General features: G+C 41.4%; 1 protein-coding gene and 1 long non-coding RNA gene across 9 annotated transcripts in view; one reads left to right on the top strand and one right to left on the bottom strand.

The window, feature by feature from the left end:
- Positions 1-7,921, top strand: part of LOC310756546 — a 40,733-nt gene extending 32,812 nt beyond the window's left edge. Inside the window, exon 2 of the long non-coding RNA XR_014544924.1 lies at positions 5,989-7,921. This is a non-coding gene — a long non-coding RNA (uncharacterized lncRNA). The remainder of the gene's footprint in view (positions 1-5,988) is intronic.
- The window catches only part of BDNF (brain derived neurotrophic factor), a 73,688-nt gene continuing 56,336 nt past the window's right edge, over positions 3,201-20,552 (bottom strand). For all 8 annotated transcript variants that reach the window (XM_083600021.1, XM_083600023.1, XM_083600024.1 and 5 more), the window contains one exon: positions 3,201-8,520. In XM_083600021.1, coding sequence (XP_083456147.1) covers positions 7,759-8,520 — 762 coding nt within the window. In that variant the 3' untranslated portion in view covers positions 3,201-7,758. The remainder of the gene's footprint in view (positions 8,521-20,552) is intronic.

Raw genomic sequence — 20,552 nt, 5'->3', positions numbered from 1 at the left:
GAAGGTGTGTTGAATTTTGTCCAGGAACAGCTAGTGGCACCTGCCTTTCCAAGTTTTTCAACTATTGAAAATTCAGTGTAGTCATGGGAAACTTGGCAAGTAGCTTCACTGAAATAAGATTTCTCAGTCTTTGTTTAAGTCTCAGAACTTCATGGAAGATAACGTATAATTCAAAGTAGTCCTCAGTGAATTAAGATAGTAGGCAGCATACTTGGACTGTGTGGAGGTGAGTTCAATAAATACAGAGGAGCTAGCAAGAATGTCTCATTATTGTCCCTCAAACATTAAATTTGGTGAATGGATAATATTGGTAAAAGAGTGGGGACCTATGAGCAATTTCATGGGGTAGAGGGGAGAAGGAAGAATCTACTTTGCCTCTCACACGTTTCATGAAATTTATATTTTGGCAATCACCCAGTGGTATAATGAAATGGCATTTAAACTAACGGGTCAAGATAGTTTGTTAATTGTAAATCTCATTTGGTAAGTCAAAGTTGTTAATTGAGCTGAGAATACTGCTTGATACAACAGGGTTCTCTATATTAATAGAGGACCTGAATAATGTAGAAGTCAAAGAAAGAACAATTTTGTGTGTCACTTTGAGCTTTTGCTTTGAAATTGCTACATTCCTTAGATTCTGTAAGATCTGAAATGTTGATACAAGATCCATTTTTTAAAAAAACACACCACTATATAAGCAAGGGATTAATTTATTACTGGTCAAAGGATTTTTTTCTCTTTTTTTGAAGTGAGAAAGATGTGAGAATATTGCTGAACTCTCTATTTATAGCTGTAGTGAAGCTTAAAAGCCTTGGGTTCTTAAGTAAGAGACATACTTCTAAATATAACAACCCTCTCCATTGTGAATTTATGTCATTTTCCAATGGCAGGAGGGCAACAGAAGTTGTCTATTCCAAGCAGGTCAATAACTTTTTGATTTAGGATGGGTCAAAAAGACTGTTGTTCTGATCTTTGTACTAGCAGGACTCCATGTTGAATGTCTTAATGTGTATTTGGTGCTTGCAACATGTTGGGAACTCCTTAGAATACAGACTTGATCTAGTCCTTGCCAAGAAGACTTTACAGGGACCACATAGGGAAGGAGTAGTTTTGCATGTATCAGTAGAAGCAGAAGCAAGGCATGGCTAGGTTAAAGAAGAGGGTCTGGAGGATGAAATGGAAGGACAGGGGGACACCCAGCTGAGTACCAGGAAGAGCTTGATGCAAGTATGACAGAAAGCATGTAGGTAGGAGAGAGAGGCAAAGGGAAGTGATAGGAAATGAGCATGTGCAGAAATTGTCTCCTATAAACGCTAACAGGATTTGCATCACCATCTTCCGGCTATGCCATGTAACTGTATTTGTATGAGTTAGCCAGCTCTTGAATGATATCCCGAATTTTGGTGTGGAGGATACAATTGGTTTTTCCTTCTTCCCTCTGGTGGCAGAGCATGATCTCAGCTATGGGGAAGATGCTGGCTGAAGACCACATATGTTTGCAGTTCACAGAGTTCTCTTACGATGTGCCATTTGCGTATCTCTGAAAAACCTTAATGTCATTGGAACATAGGAAACTGCCTTATACCAATTCAATCCATTGGTCTGCCTTTTTATTAACACTGGCTGGCAATGGGTCTCCAGGGTTTCACATTCTCAGTTCGAACTAGAGATGCTGGCCATCAGCAGTGTAGCGTGGGTTGCTGGCACCCAGGGCAGGCCAAGTGTTACGCCTTCCTGGTGGACTGGGCAGTTGGTATGGGGCACGAACAAGGGGGCCATGCACAGAGCCTGCATGTAGGGTGAATGGAGCCCGCCTCCCCCTTGCAACCCCATACCCCTAAACCTGCTCCAGAAGTATATCTTTAAAAGTTAGATATTACATTATTCCAGTTATTGAACTACACACTGGAACAGTTTCATGCACCACTATTGTTACCCTCTTTTTAAACCAGGAAATGTAAGAAGGATGTGTACTGATTTTTGGATACTCCTGAATAAATTATTGGCATCTGGGGGTGGGATGGGAATGTGGTTTCGATTTTTTTTAACTGAGCTTCAATTTTTTTTATCATTAAGATTTATTTTATTATTGCAGGACTGTAGTATCATTAAGTGTACAAAGGCTTGGCAGTTATAGCAGAAACATATCTTTTTAGCGATGCTACGAGTATGTTCAGTAATGTACAATTCAAGCTGGGGGTGTATTTTCATAACCATCATTTTCACTGGACAGCTGTAATGACTTGTCACCTTGTCAGAAATTCCTGCTATCCTAGATTTCTTAGTGACAGGTGTGATTGGCAGATGATCATGTGAACACGGCATGAATGCATCACCTGCATCCCTCCCATCCTCCACAGAAAAAGTACGTAAGGCCAAACTACACATAATTGATTGCTTAATAGGACTGTACTACTTCAGATTGCTTGTGGGGAGGTTGCACTGCTATGTGTAAAAGAACAAAAAACAACAGCAAGAACCTCTCTGCACAGAGTGATGTCCTATATATTGAAAAAGCACAGGTTGGAAACACTGATTCTGAAATTCTAACTTTCCACAAGCAGGGACTTTTTGACCTTTAGCCATGTGATCTCCATCCTGCATTCTTAAATGGCAGGTTTTCTGTAAGTACAATTACCTTAAAAAGGCAGGTAAGGATATAAAAGCTGATCAGTGTCCCAGTTTTCAAAAAATTCAGTGCATGATCTGTTTAACAATGATGGCTCATATTACCAAAGTTCTAGAGCAGGGTTGGGAAGCCTATATCCCTGTCGCTGGTCAGGCTGATGGGAGTCTGGAGGGGCAAAGATTCCCCACCTGTGTTCTAGGTGCAGAGCAAGGAAGAACTCTTTTATGTGAGCAGATTGGTCTTTATTGCTGAACCAAATTGAGCATCTCAGAACTGCGCGGAGCAGAATCGGTACATTGGAACCTTTAAATATGTTCTGGAGCTATCAGATCCGGGCATAATGTATTCACATACATGATTCAGTTTTTTTATATGGATATATACAAAGTTAGACTTGTTCATTGTTTTATAGTTGAATGAAAATCATGATGTTTGATCCATGGATGCTAGTTTCGCTAGGAATTATTCTGGGAGGGGCGGGGGAAATCCTTTCTTTGTGTGTGTGTGGAAGAGGACCTCTTGCGACTCCCCCTCCCCTGCCAACTGTCCAAATATGAAACAGCTGCCTAGCTGCCTTACCAAGAAGATTTTATTGTTAAAATAAAAGTAGATTTTGCTTTTGGGGGAAAAAAAGAACACACATCTTCATTGTAAAACTCATGTTTGGTTTACAATTAGAGAAAAGTCACATGGTCCCAAAAAACCCGAGTTTATATATACTGTATATATATATATATATATTGAAAATATATTTTAAAAACATAAAAATCTATATTTAAACATATATTATATGTTAATCAGTACACTTAAATATAGCTTAATTTTATTTACAATGTGACGCAGATGCTTGTAAGATTTAATGCCAGATTCATTTTTTTCCAAAAATCCCATAAAATTATATAAATATACAATAAATATTTGTTACACATGGTGAATAAGAGAGAACAAGGCCACAGACATTAACTTACATTTGCAAGAGGTTTTTTTTTTTTTGAACAAAACAATAGGGCCAAAGACATGCATGAAATACTTTTGCCACAGACAGATCACAGCAAAAAAATAAAAAATAAAATAAAGATCAATTGAGTGATATTTTTGAAACCCCAGTTCAACTAAAACTGCCAAGCCTGTGATCATGTATTTATTTTGTAGTAGTAGGTCTGGCATAGAATGGGTGTTAAGAATAGTGCTTGTTTCAGTTTACAAAAGCTAGGGCTATATTGATTCGTTGCATAGCAGATTCTGCATCCAAATAATGATTTGTAGTTGTTTGTGTGTTTACAGTGTACTGTACAACTGTTAATAAAAATTTAGTATTCCTAGATATACGAATTACATTCTTATGTAGCTTTCAATCTGTGATACGCAAACTTGTGATTCCACAGTAAGCCCATGGAATTGAGTAGATCTGCTATAGTGGTTGGAGACAGTGAGCCTTAAATCGTCCTGTTTGAAGGCTGAAATCTTTTGGGTTTGTATCAGTCATTGTCCACTAACAGAATAGGATTCTCCAGTTTATTAGGAATAGGACTGGCTAAATCTGATTTTATTTAATTTTTAATCCTATGTTATACGATGCCCAACAGGGATAAAGTTATTATAAAGCTGATTCACTCTGGATATATACAAAAACATTTCTATGTTCTGTTCTGCTGGTGGATTATATTACAGCAAAAATCATTTTCTTTCCTTGTGAGTTAAAAAATAGCCAAAGACCAATATTATGCATCCTGATATAAGATCACACCTATTCCAAGAATCTTTTATATAGGCTAAATTAGTATAGTATATCTGATATGCAATAATTACCTTACTTTCAGATTTTCCCTTTGTTTTGATTGTGAACCGCATGACTCTAAATAATGATCCACTTCAATTTTTTAGTGAGAATTTAGGTGACAGGCTTTAGTTAGGACTGAGTGAGGATGTTGACCTAGTTATATACACAGTGGGGCTGGAAGGGAATTCATTTATATCAGCGGAAATGGTTTGAGAACAAGTCTGCACACTGTTTCGCTACATAAAGCTAGGAACAGCCATAAAGCAGGGAACTAGCCTAATGGATCTGAAGGAAATCAGGATCGTGATATTTTCTCATCGCATAAGAAAACATCACCGAGGGATGACAATGATTCCCCTCCATTTCCACTTTCAAAAGTGTGAACAAAAGCAGCTTCTTGCTTATAACACAATCTTACAAAGACTTTCCATTCCAAATGCATGGATTAATGTAACCCAGATATTTTCCCTGCCTTTAAGTTATATGTCTTATATTAAATGTCTACTAGGATTTTGTGGTGAAGATAGCCTGGGATGCAGGTTAAAGCTAAATAAAGGGATTGCCATTGGGCTGAAAGGCTGATTTAGCTCCAGTTGGATTGCCTATTAAAAATGGACAATGACAGCATCTGCTTTCCTTTAAGGTAACAACCATTTATTTGCCCAGCCTTGGGCAGTCAAGAGTTGATTAATGGCAAAGCATCTACCTGCATACTGTCGTTAATCAATTGGGTTAGTGTTTTGTTTTTCAACAGTGAACACATGTCCAAGGAGAGTGAATAGATTTGTAATAACCCAGAACCAACCTTCTTCTTCCTGTATTAGAAGTTGGTGAAAAGCTTTGATATTTTCTATAAATAAAATAAATAAATATGCTAAGTTTGTTTGCATCCAATTTTTACTTCTGATAACTGCATAAACTGGCTATTAATGACAATGAGGGATTGATTTCCACTGATAAATTAATAATCCCAGCATCTGAAATGAGCTTATTTTTGGATTGTGGTGTTTTAAGACACATTATCTTAAGGCCTGAGTCTTCTAGTTGAAATGTCACCCAAGAAAGGTTGGGTTTTTATTTATAGCCTTGTTCAAACAAATAGCACATGAAATAGTAAACCAGTGTCTGGACTGTACTACTTTAGACTGCAGGTGGAGATTCATATAATTGAATGCCCCCTTTCCCCATTCACATAGAAAACTAGATGTCAAAGGAGAAGGGCTGTAGCCTAGCCTTCTCCCTGATATGACTGCCTCCCCACTCTGGGGAGGTGGGGGGTATTTCATTTTTAGTTTGAAATGGTTCAGTCCAGAAACAGATTTACCTTATCTACCACTTTCGAAAAACTAGGCCTACATCAAAGCAAAGACCTCTGTTTAGCAAAACGTCAGACCCCACCCATGGAAGTAGCCATTGTCACTATGAAATACATGCAACTATCCCTTGATAAATGACACTGTCTGCATTGCAACGTGTGGGTTATATGATGCATGCCAAAACAAAAACCGAATATATTTAGTGAGAGGTCACGCTCTTGCTGTGGCATTTCTAATGTAGTCATTGTCTATTTGTGTTGCAGGTTGTGCTGGATTTGCTGACAATTATCCAAGGCCAGAGGCATCAGTCCTGTGCTCAGTTACTTCCTTAAGAGTACCACTGGAGTTACCTTTAATTAAAGTGCATGCAACTGATGCCAGGATTGCATCCTAGGATTTCCTTTTAAACCAAGAGCTATGGTTCTACAGGATTCTCTTGCCTGTAGAAGATAAGGCTATTGTGTGCTACCTCTCAAAAAGCCATAGACCGTTGCAGACATATTTAGATGAAACAGGTAGCTGGGTTTTGAGGTAGAAGGCTCTGCCTACCTGATTCCAGAGCCACTCCTTCAGGCCTGGATTCTGTCATATTATCTCAAGTAGAAAAAGTAGCAGGTATTTGAGAACCGGGGCATACTAGACATTCTTTTTTACAATAAGAGCATCTGGCTGCCCTGCATATATTTACTCGCACAGGGAAGCCTTTACTGCTTCACTGTCTCTCTGTGCAGTTCTTTTCAGTAGCGATTGCTACTCCTACCGTTGCCAACACAACTGTAGACCGTCTGGATCCATAAGTTACAGCATTGTGGCATTCCAAATGTATTTGCTAAAGTACCATCTGATATTCATGTGATTCTTTCCCCTTTTTTTTCTTGCCAAATTTGGCAATTGTACTTCAATGGGATACTTAATCCAGACACAAATACTACTTCTCCCTGAACCAACTCCGCTCATACAACGAGAGGATGGTGATGAGATTCTCCATCCTCACCAAGCTCAGTGCAGCCTGGCGAAAGATCCTGAGGAATCCACACCAGCTGTGTATGCAGATCTCCCTTCCTAGGTTGGGGCAATCATCTTTGTTCTCAACACCCAAGGAAAATGGGAGGAATATATTTGAAAGAGAATGCAATTTGTTTTCTTCCTAAGAGAGGAAAAGTGTTGGGGGACGGACGGACCCCAGAACAACCAAAATACAAAACAAGCAAAAGGCAGGTCTTTAAAGCAACAATCATAGAATAGAAACCACACCTAGACAAACATAAAAGTGCTGCCTGTAGATTAGAAAAGAGCACTGGGAGGAACATCAACACTGTCTTTTTCAGTTGCCTTTTTTTATTATTTTTTTCAGTAGTCTGATTTGATATTGCAAACACCTTCACAACATACAAAAAAACCCCAAATTTGTTTTATCCAGAACATATACGGTGATGACAGGGAGTAATCTCCTCTTTTGAAAACCATGTGGGAATTTTAAAATTAAAAAAAAAAATCAACAGTAAAACTATGACAACAGCACCTTGACATTGTTTTAATTCCAACGCTACCAGAAGAATTTAAAAGCAGTAAACAGATATAATACTAATAGGAATCAAGATACTTACTGTCTAAAATGTAAACGGAATGTTTTGGTTCATTTTCTTTTTTTTTGAAAGGACAGTTTATCATCAATTCACAATTGAAGCAGCATGCAATTTTATTTTTTTAATTTTTTTAAGTTTTCAATTCTTGGCAACAGCAACAAACCACAATGTTAGAGGAATGTAATGCATTTTTTTTCTCAAAGTTGTGCGCAAATGAATTTATCTCTCTCTCTCTTTCTCTCTCTCTCTCTCTCTCTGTCTTGTTCCTCTTTAGCTCATGGATATGTTCAATAAATAGATTGTGGAACCACTGTACTGTATAAACTTCATTTATACATGCAGTCCATAAAATTATTTTTTTTCTTTCTTACTGAATAATTTACCCTGTTATGTATATATACAAATAGATAAATTTTGTCTCAATATAATCTATACAACACAAATCCACTATCTTCCCCTTTTTATGGTCAGTGTACAAACACAGGAAGTGTCTATTCTTATAAACCGCCATCCAACTCTCTTCTTGTTATCCATAGTGAGAGCTCGCACATAAGACTGGGTAGTTCGGCACTGGGAATTCCAGTACCTCTTGTCTATGCCCCGGCAGCCCTCTTTCGTATAACCCTTGGAGTTGCATTTGGTCTCATAAAAATATTGCTTCAGTTGGCCTTTGGGTACTGGGACTTTTTCCAGGACTGTGACGGTTGCCCCCGACATGTCCACCGCCGTTTTTTTCTCGGCCGCCGTCACCCACTCGCTCGTACTGTCACACACACTCAGCTCCCCGCGGCGAGCCGGGTCGGAGTGACGCCGGACCCTCATGGACATGTTTGCAGCATCCAAGTAGTTTTTATACTCCTCAAGCAGAAAGAGCAGTGGTGGCTCCAAAGGCACTTGACTGCTTAGCATCACCCGAGATGAGTACAAGTCGGCATCCTTATTTTCCTTGCTGGGCTGGATGACCTGCTGCTCATCCAGGAGCTCCTCTATGACATGTTCAAAAGTGTCCGCCAAGGACGTCAATCCTCTGGAGGCGTCATTGGGCCCGCCGAGGTTCTCCAGGTTTCCCTGTGTCCGGAGACCGGGATAAGCCAAGCTGCCTGGTCCTCTGATGCTCACTTCTTTCATTGGGGCAGCTTTCATGCAACTGAAGTATGAAATAACCATAGTAAGGAAAAGGATGGTCATCACTCTTTTCACTTGGTGGAACTGTGGGCGACAAGAAGAGGGGAAGAAAGATAGAAAAGAAGGAATTCAGAACAAATAGATGAAAGAAGCAACAAGCGTACATCCCCCGCCTCTGCCAAGTTGGAAAGAGTTATGTGTTAACCCTATGTAACTTTTTAACCTCACACAGAGACAATTGGCATACGTTTATATTCCGTCATCCCAGTCAAGCGACAGAAATCACACCTGGAAGAAGGTTTCCCACATTTATCTTTTATGTCACAAAGGCATTCATTGAGAGCGCTCACTATGGCAGAAGCCAATGATTGGACTACCCTGCTTGGAACTAGTTAAAGATGTTGGCCTGAAGTCTCAAGAACCCTTGCACAGTAAATGTCACACTCTAGGCATGATAATTAATTATCCTCTATTTGCATGACAAGTGTAACAGCATGCTTGGAAAGGTTACTAAGCATCTGCGGTATGCATGCAGTAATGGGGAAAGATTTCAGAAAGTTATTGTCTTTTGCAGAAAGATCTCAGCACGGAGGTTGGAACTATATGAACAGTAATTACCTTTAAAAAGACAAAGGGGGGGGGAAGGATTGCCTCACAGTGCCTAAGGCTCCCAAAACTACATTTCAGAAATTGAGGAGCAAATAACCATCTGCCAGCATGGGAGAGCATGGAGAGCATGCACACAAGCCCCAACACACACAAGACTTTCCTGCAATGAGCTTTGGCTTGCTTGTTTTTGTGTAGCAAAAAAATTGACCTGTGGAACTCACAGATACCAGGTGCAATTACAACAGATATTTTCATGCAGCTGAGGTGGCATTCGTAAGTGAAGGTAAAGGTGTATTAAGGGAATACTGAGTAACAAGGGAAGTATTCAGCTATCCGAATTAAAGGTAAGCCAAAATGGGGTTGTGGGGTTGTTCAGGAACATTTTTAAAATCCAGCCCAATTACATCCTTGCCTTTTGCTATTTTGTGGCACATGGAGGTGTTTGCTTGCTTGCTTACATGCTGTTCATCTCTCTGTACTAAACTAGCAGGCAATGAAATTCAGTGAAGCAGAGGTCAAGACCCCTCCTTCGTGCTCTAGCTGAGGGTCAGTGAAGCCCCTGCACTGCCCTTGGTCTGTATAACTTGGGGGAGAAGGAAAGGGAATGTGACAGCCCATTACCAAGGCAACAAGGCTGGTGCTCCCTGTCAAGCTGTCCCTCTTCATCACGTTTCCAGTCTGCTCTTGTTTTCTAGCATGTGCTCCCTTGCAGAATATACTATGGCAATTTTTAGAAGGCACTTGTTCAATTTATGCCTGGACATTTTCTTTAGTATATGGCATTTTAGATAAAACACTGTTCTGTGGGGAAATTTATCTGGAGCGAGTGTCTGACAAAGATATACCCCTGGAATTCCTGACTGGACACATCTCCCCAGACCAGTTTTGAAGGGTGAAAAATCAAGGTAAAGTGTAAGTACATGGTGCCTAGCTTGCAAACAAGCAAAAGAAACAATCATGTACAAAGCTTTGCTGCTTACATAGTGTGCAAGTTTAGGAGTGTGTCTTTAATTACCGTTTTAGAAGAAGAAATGGTCAAATCTCACCATAAACCAAAGAGTTCAATTATGGAATTTCTTTTTTTTAAAAAAGGGAGGGGGGAATCAATGAATTTAAGTGTGCCCTCTATGTTTCTTTTCAAGGGGGGGGGGGAACAAGGAAACCAAAATTGATCTTCATATGGGCCCTTTTCTAAATTATGCCTAGTAATACAGCTGGGGAAAGCAGATCTCCCTCCCTTCCTCTCTGTTTTTTTGCTTTATTTTCACGCTGGACCTTGCTATGGATGCTGTTGGCTGCCATATTTGAGACTGGGCAGGAATTTTTTCATCAGGCAAATTGCCCTACGACTCACGGTGTTTGCCTACCTCATAGTAATTGTCACAACTTTGGCAGTTTAGGCATTGGGTAAGCCTTAGTCTTGGCTGGAGGGGAAGCTGTAGCCTCTGCCTGCCCCTCTGAGTAATGGGTACCCCATTAAAGGGATCCAGGAAGAGTTTAGTCTGTCCAAATGCTCAGGCGGGAGCCACAGCACTCCTCAGGACAGCAGGTGGCACTCCTATTTGATGTAAGTCATAGGTCCCCCTCCCCTGTTGGGTTGGCCCAGGTTTTACTTCCAGCAGGTGGACCTGGAAGTCCTTGGAAGAACCCAATGCTTAGGCCAGGCTTCTGACACCTGTAAGCAATAAAATTGTGGCCTTATTTGATCCCAGTACACTGTGTCATGTCTATTGTGTGGATTGGGATGGCGGGAGCTGCGGGATCTTAGCACGCAAAAAACAAAACAAAATGAAAAGATCCTACAAGCCTGACATTTCCCCACTCTTGAGGAAACATATTTGAATGCTAGATGCAATAGGCAAAAGAATTCATAGAGTGACATCATCACTATGAGCAAATGCCATGTCACTACAGAAAAAAAGTTTCCCTTAATTGGGTAAAACTCCTAAACAAGTTAATGCACTGAATTATGAGGATTGTGGTATGTGGGGATTGCAAGAGCCATTCTGGATCAAGGAAGCCTGAGGGCAGAATGAGGCATAAGCCCTATCTGCTTCTGCTGATTCTCTCAGCTAATTGCATCTATGATATGAGATGGATATTGTAGATATGGTTTTAATTTAAAAATGGGCCCCCATCACATGCACTCAGACGGATTACTGGATGACATGTGTTGTCTTTCAAGTTCCTGAACCCCACTATCAACCCAGAATATAAATGCATGAACTACTGTACTTATTAATGACTGATGAAAATGTTTTGCTCACTTTTCTTTCTTTCTTTTCTTTTTTAAAGCAGTCTTTCATGAATTTGTAAGGTTATAAATTTAGTTTTAAGAAGTTCTATTTTTGCTTTCATTTTAAACCAGGTTATTTTTAAAAAGAAAAACTTATAGCTGAAATCTGAACAAAAGTTACAATCTAATTATTTTTTAAAGATGTGCTTTAAAAAAATCCACTTATTTTTATTTACCCTGATTATCCCACAGAGAAGTAGTCCCCACATGGCTGTAGCTGTGTTGTTAATGTGAGCCTAAGTCACAAAGGAATAAAGAAACTTATCAAGGAGAAACCCACCACAATGGAATTAAAGCTGGTTGCCTTATACAGCTTCGAACAATCTGCTTTCCCACCTTTGCTTTGGTCTTGGAAGACTTTTATCCCAAGCTAGAGTAGGAAATATATTTTCCTGGATAATCTTTACTTTTGTGACAGGTTGAGGAACTTTGCAAGTCTCCCTACGAAAAGACACAAAATCCCAGTTTTCTGATTTTACCAAAGTTAGGATCATGACTTTGAGAGAGGGTTTCAAGCACATACTAGAAAATTAGGTATACACAATTAAATGTCAGCCTAGCACAACAAATCCACTTAAAACAACAACACAGACTCTCTGCAGTTGGGAAAGCAATGGGCAAAATGTATTGAAACGCATAGTGCATAATCACTGCACACATCCAGTTGGATGCTCATTGTTGTATAAACGAATCAGAGTGAATGTTCAATAAAGCTCCGGACATACTCCCACTTCAGGATGAACGATCAACACCCAAGCCATGTGGAGGAGCCTAGTGGGTTACCTTCCTTTCTGAACTTGTTCCACTCTTCTGCCTCCTTTCAAAACTTTGTGGCTGACCAATTGCTTCTTTCTAGCAAGCAATAGCATTATTCACGTTTCTTAAGAATCAGCTAATACTCATTTCAGTGCTTTTGATGTTCACGCCGAAGTACCTCATACTTGGCAGTAAGGACTGGAGTAAACACTCTTTTTGTTTGCCAACACAGCGCTATGTATAAAGACTTACTTCACATCCTTATTCTGTGGGAAACAAGGAATCCTAACACTTGTCAGAGGAAAAGCACAACAATGGCGCTTTACGCACTAAGACAGGAATTGCCCAAGTTTTAGGCCCCGATGTTCATATGAGGAAATGTTATGCCGTTAGGAATTCTGTTGACAATAATCTAAGCTCAACACGTCCTTTGGATACTAGTCATTCTTCCTATTCATATATATCATTGTGGCATCTTTGTATAAATATTAATAGTTTACTCAGTCCTTGCAGGTCATCCCTCACTGAATTGTTTGCTGCATTTATTCTGAAAAATCCTATATATCTGTCATCTGACTTCAAAAAGGTCTTTATAGATTTGTACAAATTGATCTGGTAATTGAGGCGACCAAAGCCAGCTTTTGGCATGTAAATTCCATAAATATGTGGCAAGATGGCAACTGAGCAAATGTAGGGTGCTTAAAGTTCATTTTCTCTCAGAGCTATCTTCACCACCCACCTACCACCTGGATTTCCATTTTGCCCTTTGTTGACTGAATGATGCACGTACCAGGGAATTCACATTGGGAGACTGCTGAACTGGTTCTGGAGCCAGGTTCATGGTGTGGCCTGATGCCACACACTTCTAAATAATGACAGCAGGCAAACATTTATAGCAAAAGGTAACTTCAAAGGGCAGTTCAGAGGCAATGATACAGAGCAGGGATTAAAAGATCTGAGTGTCTCTCATCATAATTTTGATTTATTTATTTCAATTATTAGCCTTGAGTATTATCATACGCAATTATAAGTTACCTTGGTGCTCATATATGATGCTCTTATTTGGGTAACTTATAATACATGAAATCTTCTCTCTCTCTTAAAAAACACACCATTAAAACATATAATGTCCACCTTCCTGATAAGGCCTGGGCACAGCTAGCTAACCCAAAGAAAAAGATGTTTTGAAGCATTTCTGAACTGCTTCATGCATGGCTTTTGGGAGGCATCTGGAGGAAAAGAGCTCCACAGCTGTGGGGCAGAAGGGGTGCATGTACACACATGCAGTTCAACACTCTCAGGCATGGGGTGGCTCTTTCCCCTCAGAAGTGGACAGTGCTGCATTTAAGGCCATGTAGACATGATGTCTCTCACTCTCATCTTGCCTACACTTTGTCTTCCATTGTCTCAGTCCACACCTTGCCTAAGACACTTCAGATACATTTTACCGTCAACTTCAACATCCCTCCATGTGTATGGGTTTACACTGGGCATTGAATGCAGTAGGTCAGGCTATTGCCTATGAAAGTTTATGCCACACACTCCCCACACCATAACTATTCATAGAAGTTCTTTTCTATATATTTTTTGTGAGAAAGAACACACAGAGAGCACATCTTTTTCTACACACAAGACTCAGCAGTGAGCTCATTGTGGAAACTCAGAGACAAATCACATCAAGTGAGGCAGTCTTGTGGTGTGAGGTCATAACAGAAAAAGGGGTTCTGAAAAATCAGCTCATGTATAAAGAGACATCTCTTAGGCAGCTTAGAGAACTGGGTCACATTTTGAGTCACAAACTTTCTTTGCTCAGTAAATGAGCTTTTGTTTCTTACTTGACATGCACAATTCACATCTTTCTTTAAGGATGTGCTCCTGTTGCAAATATCCCCCTCCCACCTCACAAAACTGGACAATTTTCTTCCTCTGAAAACATTACTCTCCTTCCAGAAAGTATATTCATTGCTTCTTAAGACGGATCTGTGAGCATATTTTCCCATGAGGTGGGAATACAAACGTATACAATTATCTGTTTCCAGATGACCACAATAATCTACTCTTTAAGAACCTTTTTCATGTTTGTTAAGGGTGTTGAAATCTGGGGGCCCTCCCCAGAGCTTACAAGTCCAAGTACACCCTCTGATGGATATACAGCTACAGAATTGGGGGGTGGGAGCCTTTTATCTAGAAGTGTGGGGCCACATAAATACCCTTTACCCCTGGCCTAGAAGGCAGGCAAATGAAAACCTCCTTCCCTTTCCCATAAGAAGCAGAGATGTCAAACTTTAATAATAATAATAATAATAATAATAATAATAATAATAATAATAATAATAATATAATTATACCACTCTGGGCAGCTTCCAACAAAAGATTAAAAATACATTAAAACATCAGTCATTAAAAACTTCCCTAAACAGGGCTGCCTTCAGATGTCTTCTAAACATCAGATAGTTGTTTATTTCTTTGACATCTGATGGGAGGGCTTTCCACAGGGCGGGCGCCACTACCTAGAAGGCCCTCTTCCTGGTTCCCTGTAACTTCGCTTCTCGCAGTGAGGGAACTACCAGAAGGCCCTTGGGGCTGGACCTCAGTTTCTGGGTTGAACAATGGGGGTGCAGACGCTCCTTCAGGTATACTGGGCCAAGGCCATTTAGGGTTTTAAAGGTTAGCACCAACACTTTGAACTGTGCTCGGAAATGTACTGGGAGCCAATGTAGGTCTTTCAAGACCAGTGTTATGTGATCTCAGCAGCCGCTCCCAGTCATCAGTCTAGCTGCCGCATTCTGGATTAGCGGCAGTTTCCAGGTCACCTTCAAAGGTAGCCCCACGTAGAGCACATTGCAGTAGTCCAAGCAGGAGATAACTAGAGCATGCACCATTCTGGCAAGACAGTCCATGGGCAGGTAGGGTCTCAGCCTGCGTACCAGATGGAGCTGGTAGACAGCTGCCCTGGACACACAGCTGCCCTGGACACAGAACTGACCTGCTCCTCCATGGACACAGTTGCCCCATTCAGGACCAGGGAGTCCCCCACACCCGCCTGTAACATTCCGCTTCAACCTACATAGTTCCTGACGCATTCAAACACAGTCATTTGTGGCAGACTGCTTGTGGTGTATGTGTGGAAATAAGCCAGTTTCTGCCAGCTGCCTTGCAAGACCAGCTCACCCGTGAGGCAAGGTGAGGTGACCACCTCAGGTGGCAGGATCCACAGGGGCAGCAGATCCCAATGCAGCTACTCAACCTTTCTTCCCCAGAGGCACAATTTTGTGGTTCACCTCAGGTGCCAAAATGTATTGGGCTGGCCCTGCTGTAGAAATGTAAGAAGACCTGGATGGAAGGGGTTGGAAAGGAAGCTTTAAGGCTTCAAAATAGGTCAGAAGCCCAGAATTGGCCAGGTGCAGGCCTGCAAAAGTCCATCTCTTCCCTTGCCTTGACATGTAGTTGCTACTTGCGAAAACAGCCATAGCTGTCAAGTGTCCCTTATTTGAAGGGACAGTCCCTTATTCCAGCGCCATGTCCCGCTGCTGTCCCTTATTGATGGATGTCCCTTAAATGATGTCCCTTAAATTTCAAAGGAAGCAGCTCCTCTCCCTCCCTCCCTGCCAGCCAGGGAGGAGGGAGGCTCTAACTGTGTTACTTGGCTGTGTTGCTCACCCAATAAGAAGTCTAAGAACGACTGAGGGGTGGAGCTTGCATGCCTTGTGTGTGGCTAGTTAATGCAAGCTGAGGGGTTTTTTGAATACTGGACGCCATTTTGTTGCACGTGCTGCTGCAAACTTTGCAGTGCAAAGCCAGGCTGGGGAGCCATCTTAAGTTGAGGCTGCATAGGCCTTGTGGTGCATGTGATTCAGATTCTATTCAGTTGAACCTCTGGTTACAAAGTTGGTTGGACAGTGTTCTTGAAGCTACCCAGCATGAGTTTGACCAGACTGCAGGAGGACAGGAAGACTGGAGTGCCTGGAACAGGTGAGGCTGCAGGTCCCTTATTTTGGCTGCTGGTCCCTTATTTTCAAGGCTGCTGGTCCCTTATTTTCAAATCTGTAAGTTGACAGCTATGGAAAACAGCACTTCCCAAGAACTCATCCAGACCTTTTGCCGCCCAGTCAGCATTCTCAGATACAGTAAAACTGCACCATTTGAGACAGAGCTTGGCCACAGATTCTACTGACTATTCACCCTGGAACATACAGTGCTAATGAGAATGCCTCTGAGCATGGCCAGAGTGCCTCTGCCCTATCAATAACTACTCAGCAAAGCCCACAAGCCAGGAACTTCGGTAGGCAGGCCTTTCAAATCAGAAACTGTGGCCTCCAATACAGCCTTGACATACCCAGCTCTCTTGGAAAAGTTTCCACTGTATATTATACACATAAAAATATATGCGCATACACAGTTCATTACATTTCTTACCCATCATTCTCTAGCAAATGCACCAAGTTGGGTTGCAAATCCATGCACACCACATGCACATAACACGATAACAACTGAAACAATAGAGGATATATACCAAACGCCTACACTCTGAATTGGACAGATTGAGATCACTTTGCAATTGTACTAAAAACTGAGTTGCTGTGATGTATGTTTGAGGAAACAAGAAAAATACCATCCAAAGTTAACCTTTCCACATCTGAATTACCTTTACATCCGAATTACTCTGTTAGTAACAAAGTTAGTAGTTAGTAGCAAAGGATTGCATCTTTCAGCAGAAGTCCGGCACTGAAACTTGCTTACAAATCTATAAACAGTGACATTTACAGTGCAATCCTATGCCTGTCTTCTCAGAATTAATCCCCATTGGATTCAGTATGGTTTATCCCATAGAAAGTGTGTATACTCACTTTCCTGGGAGTAGTAGTGGATGGGGTGAGGAGGTAGCACCGCTCACCTGACCTCCTGTTGGTCACATTGCTGTTGCTTACTGGGAGATAGAGGGGGAGGGGCAAGGTGGCAGTGAAGCTGGCATGGGGGAGCCAATCAGGTACTCCTGCTGGTGCATTTCCACCATGACAACCTCCCCTCCTGGTAAGCAACAGCGATGTGACTGACCAGAGTTCAAGTGAGCATGAGTGTCCCACCACACCATCAGCTACTGAGTAAAACTCATTGGACTCAATACAACTTACTTTTGAGAAGGCATCTCTAGGATCACACATGACAATTCTACAATTTATAACATAGAAAAAGATCATAGGAAGGTGGCAATACTATGAACCCCTGCCTGGGTGAATAAGTCCCATTCAACCCAGTGGGGATTATTTCTGAATAAAAATGCACTGAAACAGGTTGGAAAACTGGCAGGTTAATCATAAGTAAACACCACTGAATTCAGTGGGACGCTCAACTTCCCGAGTAAATGCGTACAGGATTCCATAAAACCAGGGAATTAATTTCCTCCTATTATCATGCATGCAGTACTTCAGTGTGCTTGGTGTTATTTAAAGGCGCCTACAAAAGATTCCTGCTTTATGTATCTTTTTATAGGTGTGGGAACAGATACCAAAATGTGCTGCATGTCAGGACATGATTTGCAAAGACTAAACGTACTGAGAGCAAGCAGAGTTAGCAGTCAAATGCATAGGCTGCTGGCACACACGTTATCCTTCGGGATATTTATTCATCCAGCTGTATAATTATTTTTTTAATTAATGAAAACAAGAAAACAAAGAACCACACACAAAAACACATGCTAATGAACTGAGCGCTCCTAAACTGCTGGTGGAAGAAGCAATTGTCTTGGTTGCCCACTTTGGCGGTTTACAGTTTTGCTCAGATAAGAAACCATCAAATAAAAAACATCAAACTATTTGACCATGAGTGTGCTTGTCAATAGAGTTCACAAGATAGTACATGCCTTTCCTTCCCACTTTCTGATGCACGGGATAGAAAGACAATCCATCCTATCACCTCCAAGCATCCTCCCAAATCTCCAGAAGATTCCCACCACCTACTTCCATGTTCTTGGAATATAGAGAATCATAGAAACATTGAAAGGTAGTGTTGGAAGGGATTCTAAGGGTCACCTAGTGCAACTGCCTGCCATGCAGGCATCTCAACTAAAGCATAGGGCTAAACCACTACTCTGCAAGTACTTACAAAAGATTTTGCTGACTGGCCATTCATGGGATGTTCGCCCTTTGGCCATCTGCCGGAAAGTGAAATGTTTTCTACCATTCTTGATTCTCTTACCCCACCCCTGCCTTCCCTCATCCCAATCCCTATAATTTATGGACTCATATTCTGCTTTCCAAAATGTAGGTTATGGAAGACACTCACACATATGCTCAAGAAACCACAATGGCCGGTTTTTAGATCTGTTGCTCTCAAACTTGGCCGATCACTAAAAATAACTTTAATAATCTTCCCTTCCCCCCTCCCCATTCAGCACTGGCATCATCATGAAAAACAACGCCCAATTATGAAAATCATGAGCCTTAGGCTAGCTGGCACAGAAAAGCCTCTTTAACCAGTAGAGTACAAGGGAAAAATTAGACCATGCCAGTGCTGCTTTTTGACAATTATGTGTCTTGGGCCATGGCCTTCTTTGGCTGTTTGCTAACTGCACTTGACCAAAATGTCCTTGATCTCTCTGTGTGTAGATATGTCCAGGGTGACCCAAACTGCAACCCGATTCAAAACACACCATGGCAGATGTTCTCAGAGACATGGTTCCTCCAACCATTGCTATCTGTAACACTTCATGCAACAGCTCCAAGAAAGGTACAGTTCATTACTGTGATGGACTTTCCCCATTCCAGTATGGATCTGATGCGCCAGTTGAAGTATCTTAATCAGGGATGGGAAACCTGTGCAAACATTCCAGATATTGTTGGCCAACTTCCATTAGACCCACCTAGCATGGCCTATGGTCAGGGATGATGGGAATTGTAGCCACAGATTTTACCTTCTTGCCTTAAATGATGATGGAAGACCTCTATGCACATCCCCAGCTTGGTATATTGTTGTTAGTTAAAAAATGGATTAACTCATCTTGTTTGAAAGCGTGACAGAGTCCTAGCAGACCTTGAAGGGTTTTGTATCTTCAGGGTGATGGAAACACTAATTAGTAAATATTAACTAGCTTGTACAAACAATGGAAAATAATTGTGCATTTAAAAAAATGCATGTATCACTCACTTTATCATAATCTTATTGTAATTCATACTTTTGATGCAAATGAGGCCTTTTAATTCTACAGAAAAGTTTCCTTTGCAGCTGAGCCCAGGAGAAATCATTTGGGAAAAGCTAGACACATAAAAATGGAATTGTAATTCATATGGGTTTGCTGTCAAAGCTGCTTCCGAGTATTTTCAATCCAAGGTTATCCAGTGATAATTATGTTGCAATCATTATAGGAAAAGCCTTACTAAACAATAAAGATGTCAACAAATTGTAAATCATAGTTGGGTAGTGGGAATATTCCAGCATCAACAGAACATTTTATGTAGAAGGCATTATATTTGGGAATAATGTCCAGTTTTGAGCAGGTACCCTAATCTCAGCGCTGTTTGGAAAGCCTGCATCTAGTAATTTTACTAGCTACCTCTTTTGATAGCCCATTCTAGAGCAAGCTACTAGACCTGCACACGGAAGCAGACCAAGTTTATAGGCATATTAAGGAACAAAATGCAAATCACAAGCCACATTCTCTGAATTTTGATTGAGTAGATAGTAACACTTGTTACCTAGCTGGACAGCAGCCATGATTTATTACTGATGCCAGTTTTGCATTATGGTTTTGTTTGGAGATTAATAACATGCCTACCACAAACAGGAGCACAATGTACAGTCAAAAGTATTGGCAGAAGCCAGTGACATACATGAAGTACTGTGACAGATGAAACCTAAGAAAAAATGAAGTACAAACTGCAGGACAGGGGCTGGGGGCTTCTGGAACCGCTACTTCTCATGAAAGCCCTAAATTAGGATATGGGAGCAGGGGCGCCATCTCACCCTCAGGATTGTGGGTGCCCGCTGCTGCAACACAAATGTGCAACGTCACATGCACATACCTGCACATAGTACGTGTGATGTCACATGCCCGCGTTGCAGCAGCCAGTGGTGGTGGCAACTCTTGTTCCTCCTGCTATCTGCATCCAGTGAGGCCTCCTTTTCCAAGGGAGGGGCTTGGATGCAGAGGCAGAAAGACTTTGCCTCCACATCTGAGGGTGGAGCTGAATTGCTTCTCTCTCAGAGGCAGCGCTGCTGCTGCCTGCCAGCTTTTTGCATTGACTTTGTGGGTGCCTGGCCCCCACCATTATATTATTGTGGGTGCCCACACCCCAACGCCCCCTGGAGTTGGCTCTTAGGTATGGGAGCATGTTTTGCCCTGACCCCAAACTACTGCTCAAGTGCCCATTGTGGTCCTCCTAACTGGAACTCTGGCTATTAACCAGAAGGTTGGTGGTTCAAGTCCACCCAGGGACGGCTGCAGGCAGGATTCCTGCAT

This window comes from Podarcis filfolensis, assembly GCF_964270895.1.
Source record: "Podarcis filfolensis genome assembly, chromosome: 1".
Lineage (NCBI taxonomy): Eukaryota > Metazoa > Chordata > Lepidosauria > Squamata > Lacertidae > Podarcis > Podarcis filfolensis.
Note: the sequence above shows the minus strand (reverse complement) of the source record. Positions and strands in the feature narration are given on the sequence as shown.